Genomic DNA, 19,348 nt, shown 5'->3' with positions numbered 1-19,348 from the left:
TTCGCTGGAAGTCTCACATTAAATAGATCTGCACTAAAATATCTCGAAGAATTTCTGTAATGACCAAAGCAAGGCACTTTTTGGATAACAAATCACTCCACACTCTGTTCTGTTCACTGGTCTTACCTTATCTTACTACTGGTGTGGGGCAATACATACAAAAGTTCACTAGAGCTATGTGAGGGACCGGAGCAGCCTCCCCACGTAAAAGGGGATAAGGCAAACTGGACCTGGGTGATGAGGTGTAAAGGAGACCCGCAGAGCGTGGAATGCCAAAAAAAAAGCACAAAGACATCAAAATGGCGTTCAAAATATGGCACATTGAGCATAGCCTCACATCAAGCTACCTTCACTCAGCGCCGAAAAGGGCTGAATGTGGTTTCTTTAAATACTGCACAGCCTGCCAAACTTAATTGGGGCAAACCATTACTTGAGGGGAACACCAACAACATAACAGTCCCCAACTGCTGTACAACCTCACCGAAAATATAATATAATCATCCATAATAAATATACTTTAAACATTTTATATAATGCCCCCACATCTAATACAATTTAATATAATTATGAGTACAAACAAACATACAAAAATAATCAAGCACCCCTGGGCAACCATGGGCTATGCCCACCCGGCCCCCGTCTCGATAAAGCCCGCCCCTGCAGCGACGCGCACTTCCACTGCGGGCAGGGGGAGACGTGCAGGTGAATGTGTGCGTGTATGCGAGTTTCTGAATGTTTGAGAGTCTGTGTACTATACTAGCGTTGTCAACTGTGGATGGATGAAAATGAGACGAGTAGTGGGTACCTCACTACCCGCCAGGATGAATGTGTGGAGAGAACTGTGTAGGGGTGGTGAAAGTGAGTCGGCACGTGCCACACACATATTTACAAAGTCCGGTGAGAAGGGGAGGGGTTGCACACTCCTCTGCAGTCCCTCTGAAGTCTGCCACAGTGTTCTGCGTGCCTGCCCGGTACTGCACCGTAAAGCGGTACGGCTGCAGTGCCAAGAACCAGCGGGTGACACGGGTGTCTTTCATTCTTTCAACCACTGCAAGGTGCGGTGGTCGGTCTCCAAAGAAAAGTCTCTTCCAAGCAGGTAATATTTTAAAGTGTCCAGTGCCCACTTTACGGCCAGGCACTCCAGCTCAACCGCTGCGTACCTGGTCTCCCGGGGAAACAGTTTGTGGCTTATATAAGCCACCGGCTTCTGGTCCTCTCCCTCACCCTGGAGCAGCACAGCCCCGAGACCAACGCCAAACGCATCAGTCTGGACTGTGAAATGCTGTCCAAAATCAGGGCTCTGGAGGACCGGGTCTTTGCAGAGCGTCCCCTTCAGGTCCAGGAACGCCTGTTCCTGCTCCGCTCCCCACTGAACCTGGGAGGAGCCTGACTTCCTGGTCAAGTCTGACAATGGGGCTGCTCAACGGGCAAAGTTCGGCACAAACCGGCGGTACCAGCCCACCAGTCCCAGGAATGACCGGATGTCCGTCTTGGTCCGTGGCCTTGGGCAGGCCAGCACCGCCTGCACCTTGTCCTTTTGTGGCCGGATTACACCCCGGCCCAGCACATGGCCAAGGTACTGCACCTCCTCCTTTGCCAGGGTGCACTTCTGCGGGTGGACGGTCAGTCCCGCCTGCTCTATGCGCCTCAACACCTCACCCAGATGACACAGGTGGTCCTCCCAGGTGGCGCTGTACACCACCAGATCATCCAGGTAAGCAGCAGCAAAAGAGTCCGTACCAGCCAACACAATGTCCATGAATCTTTGGAAACTGGCTGGTGCCCCCTGCAGACCAAAGGGCATCACCACAAACTGAAACAGTCCCTGAGGGGTCCGGAAGGCTGTGTAAGGTCTGACCTACTTGGTTAGAGGCACCTGCCAGTACCCCTTACACAAGTCCAGTGTAGTAATATATGATGCTTTCCCAAGGCACTCGATCAAGTCCTCCAGCCTGGGCATGGGTGCCGTCCTTCTTGGGCACCAGCACCACGGGGTTGCTCCATTCACTGGAGGACCTCTCAATCACCCCCAAGGCCAACATCTCCTCCACCTCTGTCCTGAGGGATGAAATGAGACGTTCCGGCACCCGGTACATCCACTGCCTTACCAGGGCTTCTCGGGACACTCCTCCTCTGCCACAGCCTGCACCCTAAGCTGCAACTCTGGCCGCCTCTCATGCCACTCTTTTAAAAGGTTGACATGGAAGGTCTGCCTCGGCTTTCTCCTCCCAGGAAGGCCGATCTCGTAGGTTACTGGACCCATGTTCCGCACCACCTCGTAGGGCCCCTGCCACCTGGCGAGCAGCTTGTTCTCTGTGGTGGGAAGAAGAAGGAGAACCTTCTGACCTGGGTGAAGGGTCCTCTGCCGGGCAGCCTTGTCGTACCACAACCTCTGTTGTGTCTGGGCCTGCTCCAGGTTCGTCCGCACCATCTCCGCCATCTCCTCCATCTTGTCCCTCATCTTCAGGACGTGGGCCAGAATGCTGCGGGTCTTGGGTGTCCCGGGTCCCTCCCAGGTTTCTCTCAGGACGTCCAACGGACCTCGAAACCTGTCTGCCATAGAGAAGCTCAATAGGTGAAAAGCCTGTAGAGGCCTGGGGGACCTCACGGTAGGCAAAAAGCAAAAAGGGCAACCAGCGGTCCCAGTCCTTCCTGTTGCTTGCCACAAACTTCCTCAACATGCCCTTCAAAGTCTGATTGTACCGTTCTACCAGGCCACCGGTCTGAGGTTGGTATGGAGTGGTCCTAATGCCCTTTATGCCCAACAAACCATATACCTGCTGCATAGTCTTGGAGAGGTCCTGGTCTGTGAGGACCTCCTGTGGGATTCCCACCCTGGAGAACAACTGTAACAACACCTGCGCAATGGGACGCGCAGATACTTTGCGCAGAGGGAAGGCCTCTGGGTAGCGAGTTGCATAGTCACATATTACCAAGATGTACCTGTAACCAGTTTGCGTTCTCTCCAGGGGGCCCACAATGTCCATGGCTATGCGAGAAAAGGGCACCTCAATGACCGGAAGTGGCTGAAGAGGGTAAGGGCTTGTCTTCCTTTTACTTGTTAACTGACATTCTGGGCATGATTTACAGTAGTTCAGGACATCACCATAGAGGCCTGGCCAATAGAACCTGGCTGCAACTCTCTAATGGCTCTTGGTGTTGCTTAGGTGTCCCGTCCATGGTATTTTTTTGTGACCCAGCGCTAGAACCTGTTCCCTAAGGTGTTTGGGCACCACTAGCTGCTCGGCTCTGCCCTCTCCTGGCTCATGATATAACAGTCCATCTCTCAAACTGTAGATTTCCCCAGACAGAGTAGGAGAGACTCCTGTCTGGACCCCATCAATGTGGGTAACCCTTGCAAAAACCTTCTGAAGAGTGGGGTCTTCCTTCTGCAGCTGTGCAAAATTGTGGGGAACTTCCCCCCACATATCTGACTGTGTGAGTGGTAACTCCTCACTTCGACAATACTGGACCAAATCAACCTATCCCTAAGTTTAGGATATACAGTCAGTCCGGAAAGTATTCAGAACACTTCACTTTTCCCACATTCTTTTATGTTACAGCCCTATTGATAATAGGAATAAATTAATTTTTTTTTCCCAGAATTCTACACAAAACACCCCATAATGACAACATGAAATAAGTTTTGATGCGACTTTTGTAGATGTATTAAAAATAAAAATAACAAGAAATCATATGAGCATAAGTATTCATAACGTTTGCTTAATACTTTGTAGAAGCTCCTCTGGCAGCAATTACAGCCTCAAGTCTTTTTGAATAGGTTGCTACAAGTTTGGCACACCTACTCTTGGGCAGTTTTGCCCATTCTTCCTTACAGACCCTCTCAAGCTCCATCAGGTTGGATGGGGAGCGTCGGTGTACAGCCATTTTCAGATTTCTCCAGAGATGTTCGATGGGATTCAGGTCTGGGCTCTGGCTGGGCCACTCAAAGACATTGACATGGTTGTTCTGAAGCCACTCCTTTGATATTTTGGCTGTGTGCTTTGGGTCGTCGTCCTGCTGAAAGATGAAGCGTCGTCCTAGTCTGAGGTCAACAGCACTCTGGATCAGGTTTTCATCCAAGATGTCTCTGTACATGGCTGCATTCATCTTTCCCTCAATCCTGACTAGTCGCCCAGGTCCTGCTGATGAAAAACACCCCCACAGCATGATGCTGCCACCACCATGCTTCACTGTAGGGATGGTGTTCTCCAGGTGATGAGCGGTGCCTGGTCTCATCCAAACACGACGTGTGGAATTCATGCCAAATAGTTCAATCTTTGTCTCATCAGACCAGAGGATTTTTTTTCTCATGGTCTGAGAGTCCTCCAGGTGCCTTTTGGCAAACTCCAGTCTGGCTGCCATGTGCTTTTTAGTAAGGAGGGGCTTGCGCCTGGCCACTCTACCACACAAGCCTGATTGGTGGATTGCTGAGATGGTTGTCCACCCTCTCCACAGAGGAACGCTGGAGTTCTGACAGAGTGACCGTCGGGTCCTTGGTCACCTCTCTGACTAAGGCCCTTCTCCCCCGATTGCTCAGCTTCAGCGGGCGGCCAGCTCTAGGGAGATTCCTGGTGGTTCCAAACTTCTTCCATTTAAAGGGGACCTATTATGAAAAACACGTTTTTTCTTGTTTTAACATATATAAAGTGGTCTCCCCTCACCCTGCCAACACAGAAAAGATGATACCCCATGAAAATCTGCAAGGTCTGCTCCCCCCCACCTTACAGAGTCCCCCAGTGTCATGTGGTTTCTGTGAGCCATTTAGATTTGTGCATTTTCTTTACGTCACCAAAATGCAAACCACGCCCTCGGTCTCCTCCGCTGCTGAAACCACGCCCACAACCAGCTCAGCCGGCCGGAGCTCCGCCATTGTTTACAAGCGGTGGCTGTTTGAACAGCGAGGGAGAGTAGAAATGAGGTTTTGCATCGACACTTACCCTTATAAAAGGATCAGATCCCACAGCACGGACCCGGCAACTGCACACGAGTCAGCGGTAAGTTCCGTTTTTTTTCTGTCCTTTATATTTTTCTATGAGTATGATCTTTGCATGGCCTAAGTATTTAGCTTAGCTCCGGAGCCCCGGCGCCGCATACGGAGCTGCGGGGGCTGCTCACGGACCGGACCGTCGAGGAACTCCGGGCTCGGGGCTCCGAACCCGGGGTCTCCGGGGGGCCGGAGCCGGCTCTCCCGGCTCCGGCTCTGGGGGAGCCGGCGGCTCAGTACCGTAATACATTTTTCTTCTGTGGTTTCAGATCTTTCAAGCACCTGGAGCTGTTCACATTCAGAAGACGCGCGGTCCTTCCTGAGCCAGCAATAGTGCATACATTTTATTTATATATTTTAACAATAAAGTTGCCAGTTGTGAAAAGTCAGTGTTGTGATTTCTTTACAGTTACATGATTCATTTGTCTTGTAACATAAGAACTGAAATGATGAGGAATTGTAGTAAATAACGGTGGTGTACCTGTTTAGAATTAAATTCAATCTTCCTGTGTGAATTAGTGTGAAGACGAGGTGACTAAAGGCTGATTTATGGTTCCGCGTTACAACGCAGAGCCTACGGCGTAGGGTACGCGTCGATTTAACGCAGAACCGTGGACACGCTTTGCTACGGAGCGACGCTTTGTCTCCTCCCCTCCTACACGTCATTCAAGCAGCCAATCAGCGCAGAGCCTCATTATCATAGCCCCCACCGCCCTGAAAATGAGCCACAGAAAAAGGCTTTATTATCTGTAAAACTATAGACATGGCCCAGAGGCTGAATTTCTGATTTAGGTAAAAAAAAACAAGCTTTAGATTGTTTTTAAGACATTCAAGGCTTGTTTAAAATATACATTAAATGCCATAATAGGTCTCCTTTAAGGATGATGCAGGCCACAGTGCTCACTGGGACCTTCAAAGCAGCAGAAATGTTTCTGTACCCTTCCCCAGATTTGTGCCTCGAAACAATCCTGTTTCGGAGGTCTGAAGATAATTCTTTTGACTTCATGTTTGGTTTGTGTTGCAACATGTACTGCCAACTGTGAGAGCTTATATAGACAGGTGTGTGTCTTTCCAAATCAAGTCCAATCAACTGAATTCACCACAGGTGGACTCCGATTAAGCTGTAGAAACAACGCCTCCCTAGGGAGGTGTTCCAGGCACGTCCCTCCTCCCTAGGGAGGTGTTCCAGGCATGTCCCTCCTCCCTAGGGAGGTGTTCTAGGCATGTCCCTCCTCCCTAGGGAGGTGTTCCAGGCATGTCCCTCCTCCCTAGGGAGGTGTTCCAGGAATGTCCCTTCTCCCTAGGGAGGTGTTCCAGGCATGTCCCTCCTCCCTAGGGAGGTGTTCCAGGCATGTCCCTCCGGGAGGAGACCCCGGGGAAGACCCAGGACACGCTGGAGAGACTATGTCTCTCGGCTGGCCTGGGAACGCCTCGGACTCCCCCCGGAGGAGCTGGAGGAAGAGCTGGAGGAAGTGTCTGGGGTGAAGGAAGTCTGGGCATCCCTGCTGAGGCTGCTACCCCCGCGACCCGAGAACGGATAAAGCGGAAGAAGATGAGTGAGTGAGTGAGACAATTTCTATTCAAAGCCAGGAACAATTTATTACCAAATCATTTACAGAAACTGTTTCATGAAAGAGAGGGAGGGTACGATTTAAGGGAAACATTACATTTCAAGATTCAGCAATATGGAACTACATTGAAAAGATTCTGTATAACAAAGAATGGAGTACGGCTATGGAACAGACTGAGTGGATCTGAAGCAATGTCCAAGCATCAACCAGTTAAAAAACAAATATAAACTATTGATTTATACAAGATACAGGGAGGAGGGGGCTGATGGGTTTTTGTTGCTTTGGAGGGGGGGGTCTGCCGTTATGAGTTGTTTGTTTGTTTGTTTGTTTTCTTTTCTTTTTTGTATATTGTTGATACTGATATATTAATTTATAAATGGATATATTTATATCAGTGTATATAGGTGTGAGGATGTTATTATTGATATTCATATATTGATCTTTTGTTTTTTGTATAGAAATTAAATTCATTTTGATTGTAATGAAATATAGTATAGGCGGTAGGATTTAATACGTTTTTACTTCTTCCTACTCCTTTTCAAGCTTGTTAAATATGGTGGATGCAGTTTTTTTTGTTTTCTTATTTACATTTATTTATTATTGATTATCATTGTTTTGTTTTGTCTTCACTACTGTTTCATGTTCAACTTCAATTTCAATTTAAAAATTTCAATTTGTGAAAGTAAATCAGGCTTTTGGATACGAGCATTTATCCTGAGTTACTATGTTGTTATTCAGACATCCTGCACTTCCTCTCTCCTCATCCGGTATTAGACAACCTAATACAGGTAGGAAGCTTGGCCAGGAAGTGCCAAATAGCACTGGGTACAAATAACAGCACTCCTAAAAGCAGCTTACAGAAATTACAGAATGCACTGATAGAGCAATGGCAGTGGGTTACTTTTCTAGTTAAAATAGCATTACCACAAAGAAAAAAAGAAAAGAAAAATCAGTGAGTGGCACAGAGGAGCGAGCTGCTTTAGCCATGAAGAAAATCAATAATCTTCTGATTTCTGAAGCACGCAAAGATGTTCAATGTGTAAAAGGAAAAAAAGACATACATTCTATCCCTTTTTTAACTTTCTTTCATGGTGACCTTATTACAGAGATGAAATCACTGCACAGCCTAGGGTTTTCATAATGTTCTTTCAGACAACGTCAGTGTTATAAAATCAGGAGCTGCTACACTGTGTGCATCTACTTGAACTAAAAGGCATATGTCCTTCACAAAGTTTTGAATAGTTGTTGTTTCTCACAACCGAAGATTCAGAACCCAGACTAACCACATTTGAAATGAGCATCACTTTAACAAAATCATTGTCATGGCTCTTTCATTTTAGTGTAATCACACATCGTGAATGTAGGTCTGGCAACATGAATAAAACTTTGTCTGTGAACATGATTTCTTCCTGAATGACATCAGGTAGCGTTTCATCTGCAAGTGATGGTGAAGACAACAACTTCCTTAGCCCCAAGCTATTTTGTCAGCACATCCTTTATCGTTTGATTGCGACTTCACCAGCTGCCGAAATTGCCTTCTGTGTTAAACTGAGTGCATGTGGCAGAGTCACAGGAGCAGAGCAGCTTTTATAAACATGCTGGAATCTCAACAGGCCCTACAACAAAGCTAACCATTTCCTCACGGAAAATAAGCTGAAATTTCATGCCATCATTCTGTCCAAGCAGCTCAGGCAGTTTATGGTTGAATTTGAATTCCTGGGAAACATCCATTGTTAACCTGACATTACATATATTTAAGAGTCCCTCTTATTTCCTGTTTGAAATAATGAAAACAGGCCAGCATTTTAAAGGATGTCATTGAACCCTGTTGTGCTGAAATGATGACTGTAATAGTGAAGATAATGCTGGTTATTCACAGCTGCCGCAGTTTGTAGTGATGTGACTATTGTAGAGGTTAATGTAACTGTGTGTGTGTGTGTGTGTGTGTGTGTGTGTGTGTGTGTGTGTGTGTGTGTGTGTGTGTGTGTGTGGAGCAACTCGCTTCACTCGTTGAATATTTGAAGATTTTAAAGCCACACAAAGAGAGAAATGTATTACAACCATTTGGCGTAATCTTTTAAATGTTATTTTATGCCATGGCCTCCTAATGTGAGGTGCAGAACAATACCCCTCATCCCTCCGGTTCAGGTTTCGTCAAACACTGCTGTACAATAACACACAGTTTACAAGATTGTGAAAAAACAGGAAAGCTGACATACACAGATATATACAAATATATGCAACGATAATTAAAGTTTTAGTGGTGAGAAAACGTATGTGTCACAATAGCAGACAATCCCAATGTGCTGATAATATGCAGACTTCTATGATTTCTTGTGTCTTTATTAAACAAACCCATTAATTCAGAGTGATGAGGCAAAAGTGAGTGAACTTTTTGAGTTAATGGCTAGGAATTTGTTTTCCCTTCTATGACGGCAAGTGGTCCAGGTTTTCGAAGCAGGACCAAATTATCATGCTCTTTCCACCATACTTCACTGCTGTATTGAAAGCTGTGACCTTTCTGCTGAGGATTCTTCCTGAACCATTAAGACTCCCCTTCATTTTCTCCACGGCGACAGAGATTGCCATGGTGGTCTTTGGTAGTCCAGGGATTTAGGTATGGTAGATTCACAAGCGATATCCCAGTGGTGTTTTCAAGCTTGGAGCTTTTTAATTGTGGGTTCGGAGGATTCTGTGTTGTGTCCTTAGTGTTGTCTTGGCTGGATGTCCACTTCCAGAAAAAATCATTTATATAACTGGACTGATGCATTTCATACACTGTGCAATATTTGAAATTGTTTGATTCAGCCCCATCTCAAACTGCACGACTAGATCGCTGAGTTCAAAAGTTCTCACACTGTACTGATGCTCTGATGCTCCGTCTGCTCACACTATACGATCATAATCCTCACGTCGGACTTCTGTGTACTGGAACTCGAGGCCGGTTTTGGGGCAGGGGTGAGTTGTGCCCACCACCCAAACGTGCGTCCTGCCCACCCGATCAAAGGTTATGGGGATCCTTTATTTTTTTATAATTTTATATCTATAAAAAAAATCCCAAAATATCTGTACCGTTTCTGATTGGGTGGGCACTGCGCATCATTTTTAGACACAACAATGAACGCATACCGCAAAAGTTGTGTCTCGGCGGAGGGACCCGACGTCCCAGCAAAATGGTCACAACAGAGAAGAGAAGTGTTCAGAACAGCACACACACTGAAGGCTGATTTATGGTTCCGCGTTACAACAACTCAGAGCCTACGGCGTAGGTCACGCGGCGTCGCGCCCCGTACGGGGTATGCGTATGGTTGGGCAGACGTGGGAAATGCAGTTTTTTTTTCTGCTATTAAAACATGATTTTTTAATGTGAATTTGCAACACTTTAAACTACAAATAATAGTTTTTGACGTGACATCAGAGATTGTGCATGCTCTCCGCGAAAGGATGAGTCAAATCGGGTCGTAGCTGCTTCAAACTGTGCGATTCCTTCACGCGGAGCGACCAGGATTTCAAACACGTTTGATTTTCTTGCGAGCACACAATTTGTGATCGGGAGCTCATCGTGAGGTGTTAATCTCTCGTCGTGAGGTGTTACTCTCTCGTCGTGAGGTGTTACTCTCTCGTCGTGAGGTGTTACTCTCTCGTCGTGAGGTGTTACTCTCTCGTCGTGAGGTGTTACTCTCTCGTCGTGAGGTGTTACTCTCTCGTCGTGAGGTGTTACTCTCTCGTCGTGAGGTGTTACTCTCTCGTTGTGAGGTGTTACTCTCTCGTCGTGAGGTGTTACTCTCTCGTCGTGAGGTGTTACTCTCTCGTCGTGAGGTGTTAATCTCTCGTCGTTACCCCACGTTTACTGCACGAGGCACAACCAGCGATTGGGTCGAAATCCGGCCCGATCCAAAAAATAGTTGCACGACTCATCTCAAAACGAGCCGATAATCGCAGTGTTTGCCCGGCTTAATTCTTATGCAGATCAGCTACTCTTCAGAGATCACCTTTTTAGTGACGCATGGTTCACACCAGCTTTTTGAAAATAAAACGTCAAATATTTGAGGGTTTTTAATTATTCAAAGGAACTCTAAATCACAAACTGTAGTGTTCACACTACTGACTGTAGCCAGCTCTTGTTTAAGTAAGTCTGGTGATTCTTTCTTCCACTACTGTGGATGACGTGTAATGGGTCCTTTCGATAAAGACACAAGAAATTATAATTGTGTGTTATCAGGTTAAGCACATTGTGTATGTTATTGTGACTTGCATCTAATAGGGTTAAGGTTTTCCTCCTGCCTGGGGAGTTTTTACCTGCATTGTTTGTTTAACAATTGCCTGCTGGTCATGTTCTGGGTCTCTGGAAAGCGCTTAGAGATCAATTGAATTGTAATAGATGCTATATGAATAAAATTGATTTGAACTCAATTGAATTGACTTGGAAGATGATCAGAACCCATCTCGTAGAAGATTAATGCAGAAAATCCGTTGAATCCAAAGATTTCATATACAGTAGCCTACTTCTTTTGCAACTTTACAATACATCCAAGAAAGGAGCCTGTTTTGGCCAGCCTAGATTGATGGTGGGCAAATTTGTACAGATATAAATGCTTGAAAACACCACCAGATCAAATCAGGGGATATTTGTATCCCCTGATTTATAAAAACACTGATTGTTCCATATCTGACCTACTGTGTGTTGAAGTTTGGGGAAATGCCTGTAAAACATATATTCAGTCAATTTTCATTTTGCAAAAAAGAGCCATAAGAATAATCAGTAGAAAACGATATAGAGATCCAACAAATCCATTATTCCTTCAGTTAAAATTGTTGAAATTTCATGAATTAGTAGACTATAGTATTCTGCAAATTATGTTTAAAGCTCATAAAAAAACTTTACCAATCAACATTCAGAAAAGATTTGAAAAAAGAGAAAGCAAATATAACTTAAAAGGAACAGATATTTAAAAAAAACAAGATTCGGGACTAAATTGATGGAACGTTGTGTTTCTGTGAAAGGAATCAGTTTATGGAACAATCTGAATAAAGAAAACAAAGAATCCAAATCAAACATTACATTCAAAAGAACAATTAAAACCTGTATGTTAAGTAAATATAATGAAATATGTTAGTTAAGTTTGATTGACATACCCATAGACGGCAGTAATTTTATTTTATTTTAGTTTTTTATTTACTTAGTTGTTGTTGTTTTTTTAATTTTTAATTTATGTTATTTGTGAATTTATTTCTTGGAAAAAGGGGCAGATTAGATCAGGTTCTTCTTCTTTCTGCTCCCTTTTCATTCACAATTTATGAACATTTGTATTTGTATTTGTGTTGAATTGTTTGTTTTATTTTTTGAATGAAATAAAGAATAAAATGAAATGAAATGAAAATTATTTTTTTTCCACCATTTTATCACCCAGTGAGCCTACCTAAGCCAGTCCTGGGCATTGCTCGTCTACCAACCCACTGAGCTCAGGTCTCCTCCTTAACCTGAGGAGTGAACAGCAGCTTCTTTCCACCAGACAGGGTGGGGTTTGTCTGGCTGGACGTAGCGCGTGGAAGGATCACGTTATTCCGGCCGGATCCTCCCCACCCCATCTGGCCAGAGGGGGCAGTAGAGCCCAGGACTGCTGCATGTTTTTGTGAGGGTAGAGAACATTGCTACCAAGGGAACACAGGGAGAACATGCAAACTCCACACAGAAAGATCCTTTCTCCAACCCCACCCAGGTGCTGTGGACACGAGGAAGTAAACATGTCCTCAACACCGACAGCAGTTTCTTACATTTCGCCCACAGTCCAAAAATAATGTTTGTTCTACTGGTGATTCTAACCACAGGTATGAATGTGCAGGGTTGTTTTTGTTGTTTGTGTGTCCAAGTGATGGAGAGCAACAATGCCAAGATTCACCCTGGTCCAGCTTTCTGTGATTTCTGGCATGGATGGATGGATGGATGGATGATAGATGGATGGATGGATGGATGAGTGGATGGATGGATGGATGGATGAATGGTGGATGGTGGATGGATGGATGGATGGATTGATGGATACATACTGTCTTAAGTACCCTTAATGTTTTTATTAGGGCCCGAGTACTAACAGTGCGAAGGCCTTATTGTATCTGTAGAAATTATTCTTTCTTTCTTTATTTTTCTTTTCCTTCTAGCGAAAGGAGGGCCTTTTTGCCCCCCTAAACGTGCCCCAAAAGTCACCAAATTTTGTACGCAAGCCAGGCCTGGCGAAAAAGGTATATGTAATGGTTTGCATTAATGGGCGTGGCAAAATGGCTCAAAAACACCCCCTAGAAAACTTTGTGCCTCAAGCCCCACGATACGGTTTGACGTACTTGCACGAAAATTGGTACACACCTGTATCATGTCGCAACTTAAAGAAAAGTCTCTTGGCGCCATGGCCGAAACCGAACAGGAAGTCGGCCATTTTGAACATTTTGAATTAATCGTCGTCATTTTGGCGAAATTTATGCAATTTCTTCAGCCGCTTCATAGCCCGAACCGTAATGTGCACCCAGGTGTGTTATACATCAAAATGTGCGTCTCCATCCTGTGACAACACGCATTACTTTTTCTCTTTCAAAAGCGTTACTGTGGCGACGATAGACGCCAAAAAGCGCGCCCACCCTTCATCTGATTGGTCCAGACATAAAAAACTTTGTGCCTCAAGCCCCACAATAGGGTTTGACGTACATGCACGAAAATCGGTACACACCTGTATCATGTCACAACTAAAAGAAAAGTCTCTTGGTGCCATGGCCAAAACCGAACAGGAAGTCGGCCATTTTGAACATTTTGAATTAATCGTCGTCATTTTGGCGAAATTTATGCAATTTCTTCAGCCGCTTCATAGCCCGAACCATAACGTGCACCCAGGTGTGTTATACATCAAAATATGCGTCTCCATCCTGCAATGACGCGCATTACTTTTCTCTTTCAACAGCTTTACTGTGGCGACGCTAGACGCCAAAAAGCGCGCCCCCCCTCCATCTGATTGGTCCATATTTGATAGTTCCCCAAAAGTCACCAAATTTTTCACACAAGCCAGGCTTGGTGATACATTTGATATTTAATGGTTTGCATGAATGGGCGTGGCAAGATGGCTCAACAGCGCCCCCTAGAATACTTTTCTCTGCCATAACCTTTGAATGGTTTGACATAAAGACTTGTGGGTGGTGTCATCGGACATGGTTTTGAGTACTTGACCTTCATTGGCTGAATTAGCCCCGCCCATTCTTCTGATTGGTCGATATGTGCTATTTCTGATTTTCTGCAATAACTTTTGAATGGTTTGACATAAAGAGTCGTGGGTGGTGTCATCGGACATGGTTTTGAGTCCTTGACCATAATTGGTGCAAATTAGCCCCGCCCCTTCTTCTGGTTGGTTCTCCCTATTTTCTGCCATAACTTTCTAATGGTTTGACGTAGAAAGTCGCGGGTGGTGTCATTTCTGATATGTTTATGGGGGGCGGTGGCCATAAGTGCGAGGGCCCGTTCAGCCTTTCCATCGTCATCTAAGTGTTCTTTAAAAGCCACTTTTGTAGCAAAGATGTGATATGATGACAGATCGTGTCAGGAAGATTAGTGAAAAGTGACGTAAAATTTGAGGTATTTCTGGTGTTCATATGACCCCCCAAACCCCCTCAAACACACACACACACACACACACACACACACACACACACACACACACACACACACACACACACACACACACACACACACACACAAACAACCACCCCGCCCCCCCACACACACACACACACTCACACTTTCACCTTTAATGGTAAAGTATAATTAGTAAAATGCTCTCACATGTCTCTGACATACCAGCTACAGTTCTGTAAACACTTGTTTTACAGTAAATCACCTCTGTTGGTAATGAACATTAACAAATGTGTGCAGCCAAAGGTGTCGGACTTGCTTACATGCAGCATGCTCTGGCCTCTAAATGCATAACTTTTTGAAAACATAAAAATAGAGTCTGTTCTTCTCAACCATTGTATGCTTGTGAGAGGCGAAGACGCTACCTCCTCAATTCATTTCCCAGGCTGGATCTCTGCAGCAAAGCCTGCGAAGTCCAGGTCCTCTTTAGTCGCGCTCTTTTTAGGCTCCCTTTTAGCTTTGTTAAACAATGGATCCTGCCCTACTCCAAGCACCCCCTGCCTCAAATACAAAGTGAATAAAGTTAGTCCAACATGCAGCCCTTAAATCCACCTCCAAACTGCTGCCGGGCAGCCACACTGCAGATTTGTTTGTTAATAGTCCAATTAGATAATTGCCATCTTTCACTCCTTTTCCTCTCTATTTCCCATAAAGGCATGAATGGCCCTCAAGGAGGGGTGCAGCTTGAAGAGGGCTTCTGGCCAGCTAAGGTGACAAGATGGGCCAGAGAATGTTCCTTGCAGTAGGCCACTGGTTTGAATTGAATCATTGTGGCCTAATCAATGGTCTTATTGGATTACTGGCCACTGCTGTGTTCAGAGATATTGTTGCACCGACAATGAAAATAGCTAAGAGTTGGTGCTCGGGTGGGTGGTGGAAAGTGGTGGGGGCCATTCCAGGGGTATGCGTGTGAGCGAGGGACTGTGTTCAGCCTAAGCACTAATGACAAGTTTTGTTCCCCTTTTTTGTCTCTCTTTTGGGAAAAAAAGCCCTACAGGTTAAGATTACGAGGGCCGAGTATGGTTTCTGGGGTGGAATACTGAGAGACACGGCGTTAACGGACAGGACATCTCTGCGTCAGCCTCTAATCAAACACGGGACCATGAAGGAAAAGAAGAAACTTTTAAATAATTCCAGTTACAGAAGATTCCAATGTTGCTGCAGTGACGAAATTGGCAGGATTGTTGTCTTCGTAAATTTTGCTCGATGAGGATTTGTTAGTTATCTTTTCACCTCCCTCTCTCTCTCTCTGTCTCTCTCCCTCTCTTTCTCTCTCTGTCTCTCTCTCTCTCTCTCTCTCTGTCTCTCTCTCTCTCTCCCTCTCAGAGCTCTCGGCGGCTCTGCCTACAATAGCATAGTGGTGAGATCTGCACATTACCGATTTCTACTGATTGCCGAGAAAGCCAAAGGAAAAATCAGGATCAAAGTTTGGGTGCGTGCTGCGACTATTAGGTGTACCGTTAAAAGTCTGGTGGAAAATGTCAGTCTGTGTTCTGCAGATGAAGGAATCAAGCACCTGGGAACTTTTTTTTGGCTCTGGAAGACTCGTACCTCTGTGAGGCTTGGTTGTAAGACAAGACCAATCATCTGTCTTGATTCCCAGGGCTGATAGAAGGCAACCCGAGGGGAACGGGACAAGCGAACCCCTCTATCAAGACCTGATCTATTTCCACAAACAATTTCATGTATTCATGAGGTTACGCAAATGTAGAGGCAGCAAAATTACCGTAATCAGCTGAAACAGCGAGTGTGCATCCATGGCTCTGATTATTTGGAGATCATCTATCAGCCTGATGTCTATGTAACGGGGAAAGGGGGGCATTGAATTACTGTTGGTGCTCACTGAGACGTCCATGGTCCTTAAGCAAGGGAGTGTGAGGAAGGAATAAGTCTCCTTGGACGGGTTGTGGAAGTACTTCATCAAACATTATTGAACTGACTCTGCTTTGTTGAAAAGTGCTGTTTTGAAACTAAACCCACGGTGCTGCATTCTCCGTAATCTCCTTTGATTTCACCTTACAAAAGGAGAAAAAAAAAGAGGCGGCCAAAGAGTCTAAGAGGATAAACCGGGCAATGGAAGTCAGGTACAACCAAGAGACAGAAGCCATGGTACTGAAGAACGGACTAAAGGATGGGAAGAACGGCAAAGATTCCCAGGGAAGCTTGTCGAAAAGCTTCCTGAAGGAGCAGCAGGACTCCTTTTCCCCGTCTGGGACCATGGACAACTGCGACAAGAACCGGGGGAGCGTGGGGGACCCCGACTACTGCCGGAGAATCCTGGTCCGAGGTAAAACTCATGCCTTTTTCCTCCATCTCTTTACAACAGGGTCTTATTTGACCATTGGAACAGGTATATCTGAGGAAATAAAGTATATTTTGTATCATTTTCAGAAATATTTAAAGAGTAGGAAGAATAGGAAGTAGGAAGTATTAACATAACCTTAAAATGGTTCATAAAATGTTCTTGAAAAATTGCTTTCTTTGTTTTTTCTTTCAGTTTTAAAAGTGCGAAAGTAAAACAAAAAAACAACAATGAAATAAATGGAAATTGTCATGAGAAAGAGCATTTCAATAAAAAATTAAAAAATTGAAATCGGTGGAAGGTAATGCTTTTTATACAGAATGTACTGCGTCACTCTTACAGATAAAAGTTCAAACTACTAAACATTAAACACAGAAAGAGTGGTACTGATGTGCATTCATACATTTATATATATTTATTGATAGTAAATCATGCGTGTTAGTAAGCACACGGGTTTGTCAGACAGATATACGTGCAGCACAACAAGGTGTGTGTGTGCAAAAATGACATTAAAATTGCACTAAAAACACAAGGTTAGTTACTCCAAAGGCATTGAAAGAGAGAGGGTGAAAACACCATGCAGGTTTCTGGGGATATTGGGGCATATTGGAAATATTTACATTTCATATATTTAATTCACATGTGATTCATTTTCTCAAAACACTAAAATAATTGACATTCTTGGGGCACTCCTGTGATTTTGAGATGAACCAGGATTTCAATAATTCGATGTTATTTGTGCTAAAATAAAATATACTGACATTGATTTTGTGGAGACTACCTTCATTAATTTAATAGTATTTAATCACATCACTCAACACTGATATTTGTGCTTATTGAAAAATCACATTGTACATATTATAATCCATTTTATCTTTAAGTGATTTTACAAGTTGCACACACAAAAACAAACCATTCAGATGGAATATAATTGAAATGTAAACGCTGATGACATTAACCTGTTTTTAACTGGGTTTAAACTTGATTTTACATCTAAATAATGTGATTTAATTGTTGATGCTGGAAACATATTGTTCAATTCATAAATAAAAACTATAATTAAATTAATCAGAATATACTTAAATGTAACACTTTACACGTTATGTTTCATTTTCTTTAACAACAGCAATAATAATAATAATAATAATAATAATAATAATAATAATAATAATAATAATAATAATAATAATAATAATAATGATAATAAAAATAGAATAGTGGTGCAATGTTTATAGTAAGTAATTTGGTGTTTTTCCTGCTAATCATTCGTCCTCCTTGCAGATGCCAAAGGTTCCATCCGAGAGATCATCCTGCCGAAGGGTCTGGACTTGGACAGGCCCAAACGCACTCGCACGTCCTTCACGGCGGAGCAGCTGTACCGTCTGGAGATGGAGTTCCACCGCTGCCAGTACGTGGTTGGGAGGGAGCGGACGGAACTGGCTCGCCAGCTCAACCTGTCTGAAACCCAGGTACATCTGCACCCACTGAAACATCCAGACCTCGTCTTCACGTCCGCACAAATCAGCTTTAAAAAAACCTAATTAGCAATAATAACAAGATAAAGTTAAACCAAATACCACAACGTGTTTGTATGGAGGATAATGGTGTCACAGTCCATTACAGCCGCATGCAACCAAACCTTTCCCATTTAATTCAGCTAAATTAAATAAATATCAATTCAACATAAATGACTTTATTAAGCTGCTGTTTGTTTTTTCATGTACATCAATTCGTTTTAATATACATTTTAGATATCAGATGCACTACTACTACTAAAATTAAAATAAAAATGAAAAAAATTAAATAAAAAGAGAAGAGTTGTTTAAAAAAACGTACAATAGATTTAAAGTGTACAGTTAAAGCTTTCGGCTCGCAGGTTGGATCCGTACAACTGCTGCATTTATCAAAGCTTTACATGTAGACCCCAAACATTTCAATCAATCAGAAACATCCTTGTAAAATGAGAGCAAATGTGCTGGCTGGCTTTTTAAACCAAGAAGTGTCTACACAGGTTATGGGCTTTGTCTGTGATGCTCATGAAACCCTGCACATGTAGAGACGTGTGTTTGAATGCAGACTGTGTACGTGGGCTGAGCCGGTGCAGCCGTGTGCACCGGCAAAAACTCCCCGTCTGCGGCAGCTTTAAAAAACCTGCCGTGCATTTTCAGCTGAATCACTCCCTTTATTTTACCAACTGTGCAAAGCAGCTAACATTACCGGCGGCTTGGTCTTACGTGTTAATGTGCTGCTGCTTTCAGCGCGGCTGAGGGAGGCCGACCTTGAGTGGAGGTCTGCAGGAGGTCAAGCTTTTCTCATAAAATCAGAGTCGACAGCAAACACACGGCTCCTTTCTCCATCAGCTACATCGGCCTGAACTTACACATATTTGCCTTCACTTCCGACTCTTTTACATTTTAATATTTCTGGTTTTTCATTTATTGCTCTTTTGCAAATAAATTCTTATAAAGTGCTGAGACTGAACATGTTTCTTCGCTTGAAAATGTGCTGCAGAACGCAGCTTTGCTCCCTGTTGAGCCGGGACAGAGTCCAGATTTTCTTCAACCATTTGCTTCTTGTCCTCGAAAAAGCTTTTCCCCACGAAAAGCTTTTTAATGATGAGGTGGTGAAATTTTGTTTGACGTTTTGTTCTCTGGCACTTGGAGGCTTGTTACTTAGGAATACATTTCATTTACCATGCACATGTAATGGTTTTTGTTGGAAGTCTCAGTCTCCTGAGGATGCTGCTATAATAATGAACACGCTCCGCCATCAGACTGGTCTTTAAGTTGCAAATACATGGTGTGGCAGGGTTTGTCTTGCTC

General features: G+C 44.1%; 1 protein-coding gene across 1 annotated transcript in view; it reads left to right on the top strand.

Annotated features, from left to right (window-relative positions):
* The first annotated feature begins 16,258 nt into the window (after nt 1-16,258).
* Nucleotides 16,259-19,348, top strand: part of vax1 (ventral anterior homeobox 1) — a 6,586-nt gene continuing 3,496 nt past the window's right edge. The window contains exons 1-2 of the mRNA XM_061745613.1: nt 16,259-16,511; nt 17,808-17,995. Of these exons, the coding sequence (XP_061601597.1) occupies nt 16,298-16,511; nt 17,808-17,995 (402 nt within the window). The 5' untranslated portion in view covers nt 16,259-16,297. The remainder of the gene's footprint in view (nt 16,512-17,807; nt 17,996-19,348) is intronic.

The sequence above is a fragment of the Cololabis saira genome, chromosome 17 (genome assembly GCF_033807715.1).
Source record: "Cololabis saira isolate AMF1-May2022 chromosome 17, fColSai1.1, whole genome shotgun sequence".
Lineage (NCBI taxonomy): Eukaryota > Metazoa > Chordata > Actinopteri > Beloniformes > Belonidae > Cololabis > Cololabis saira.
This window is presented reverse-complemented; position numbering and strand designations above follow the sequence as displayed.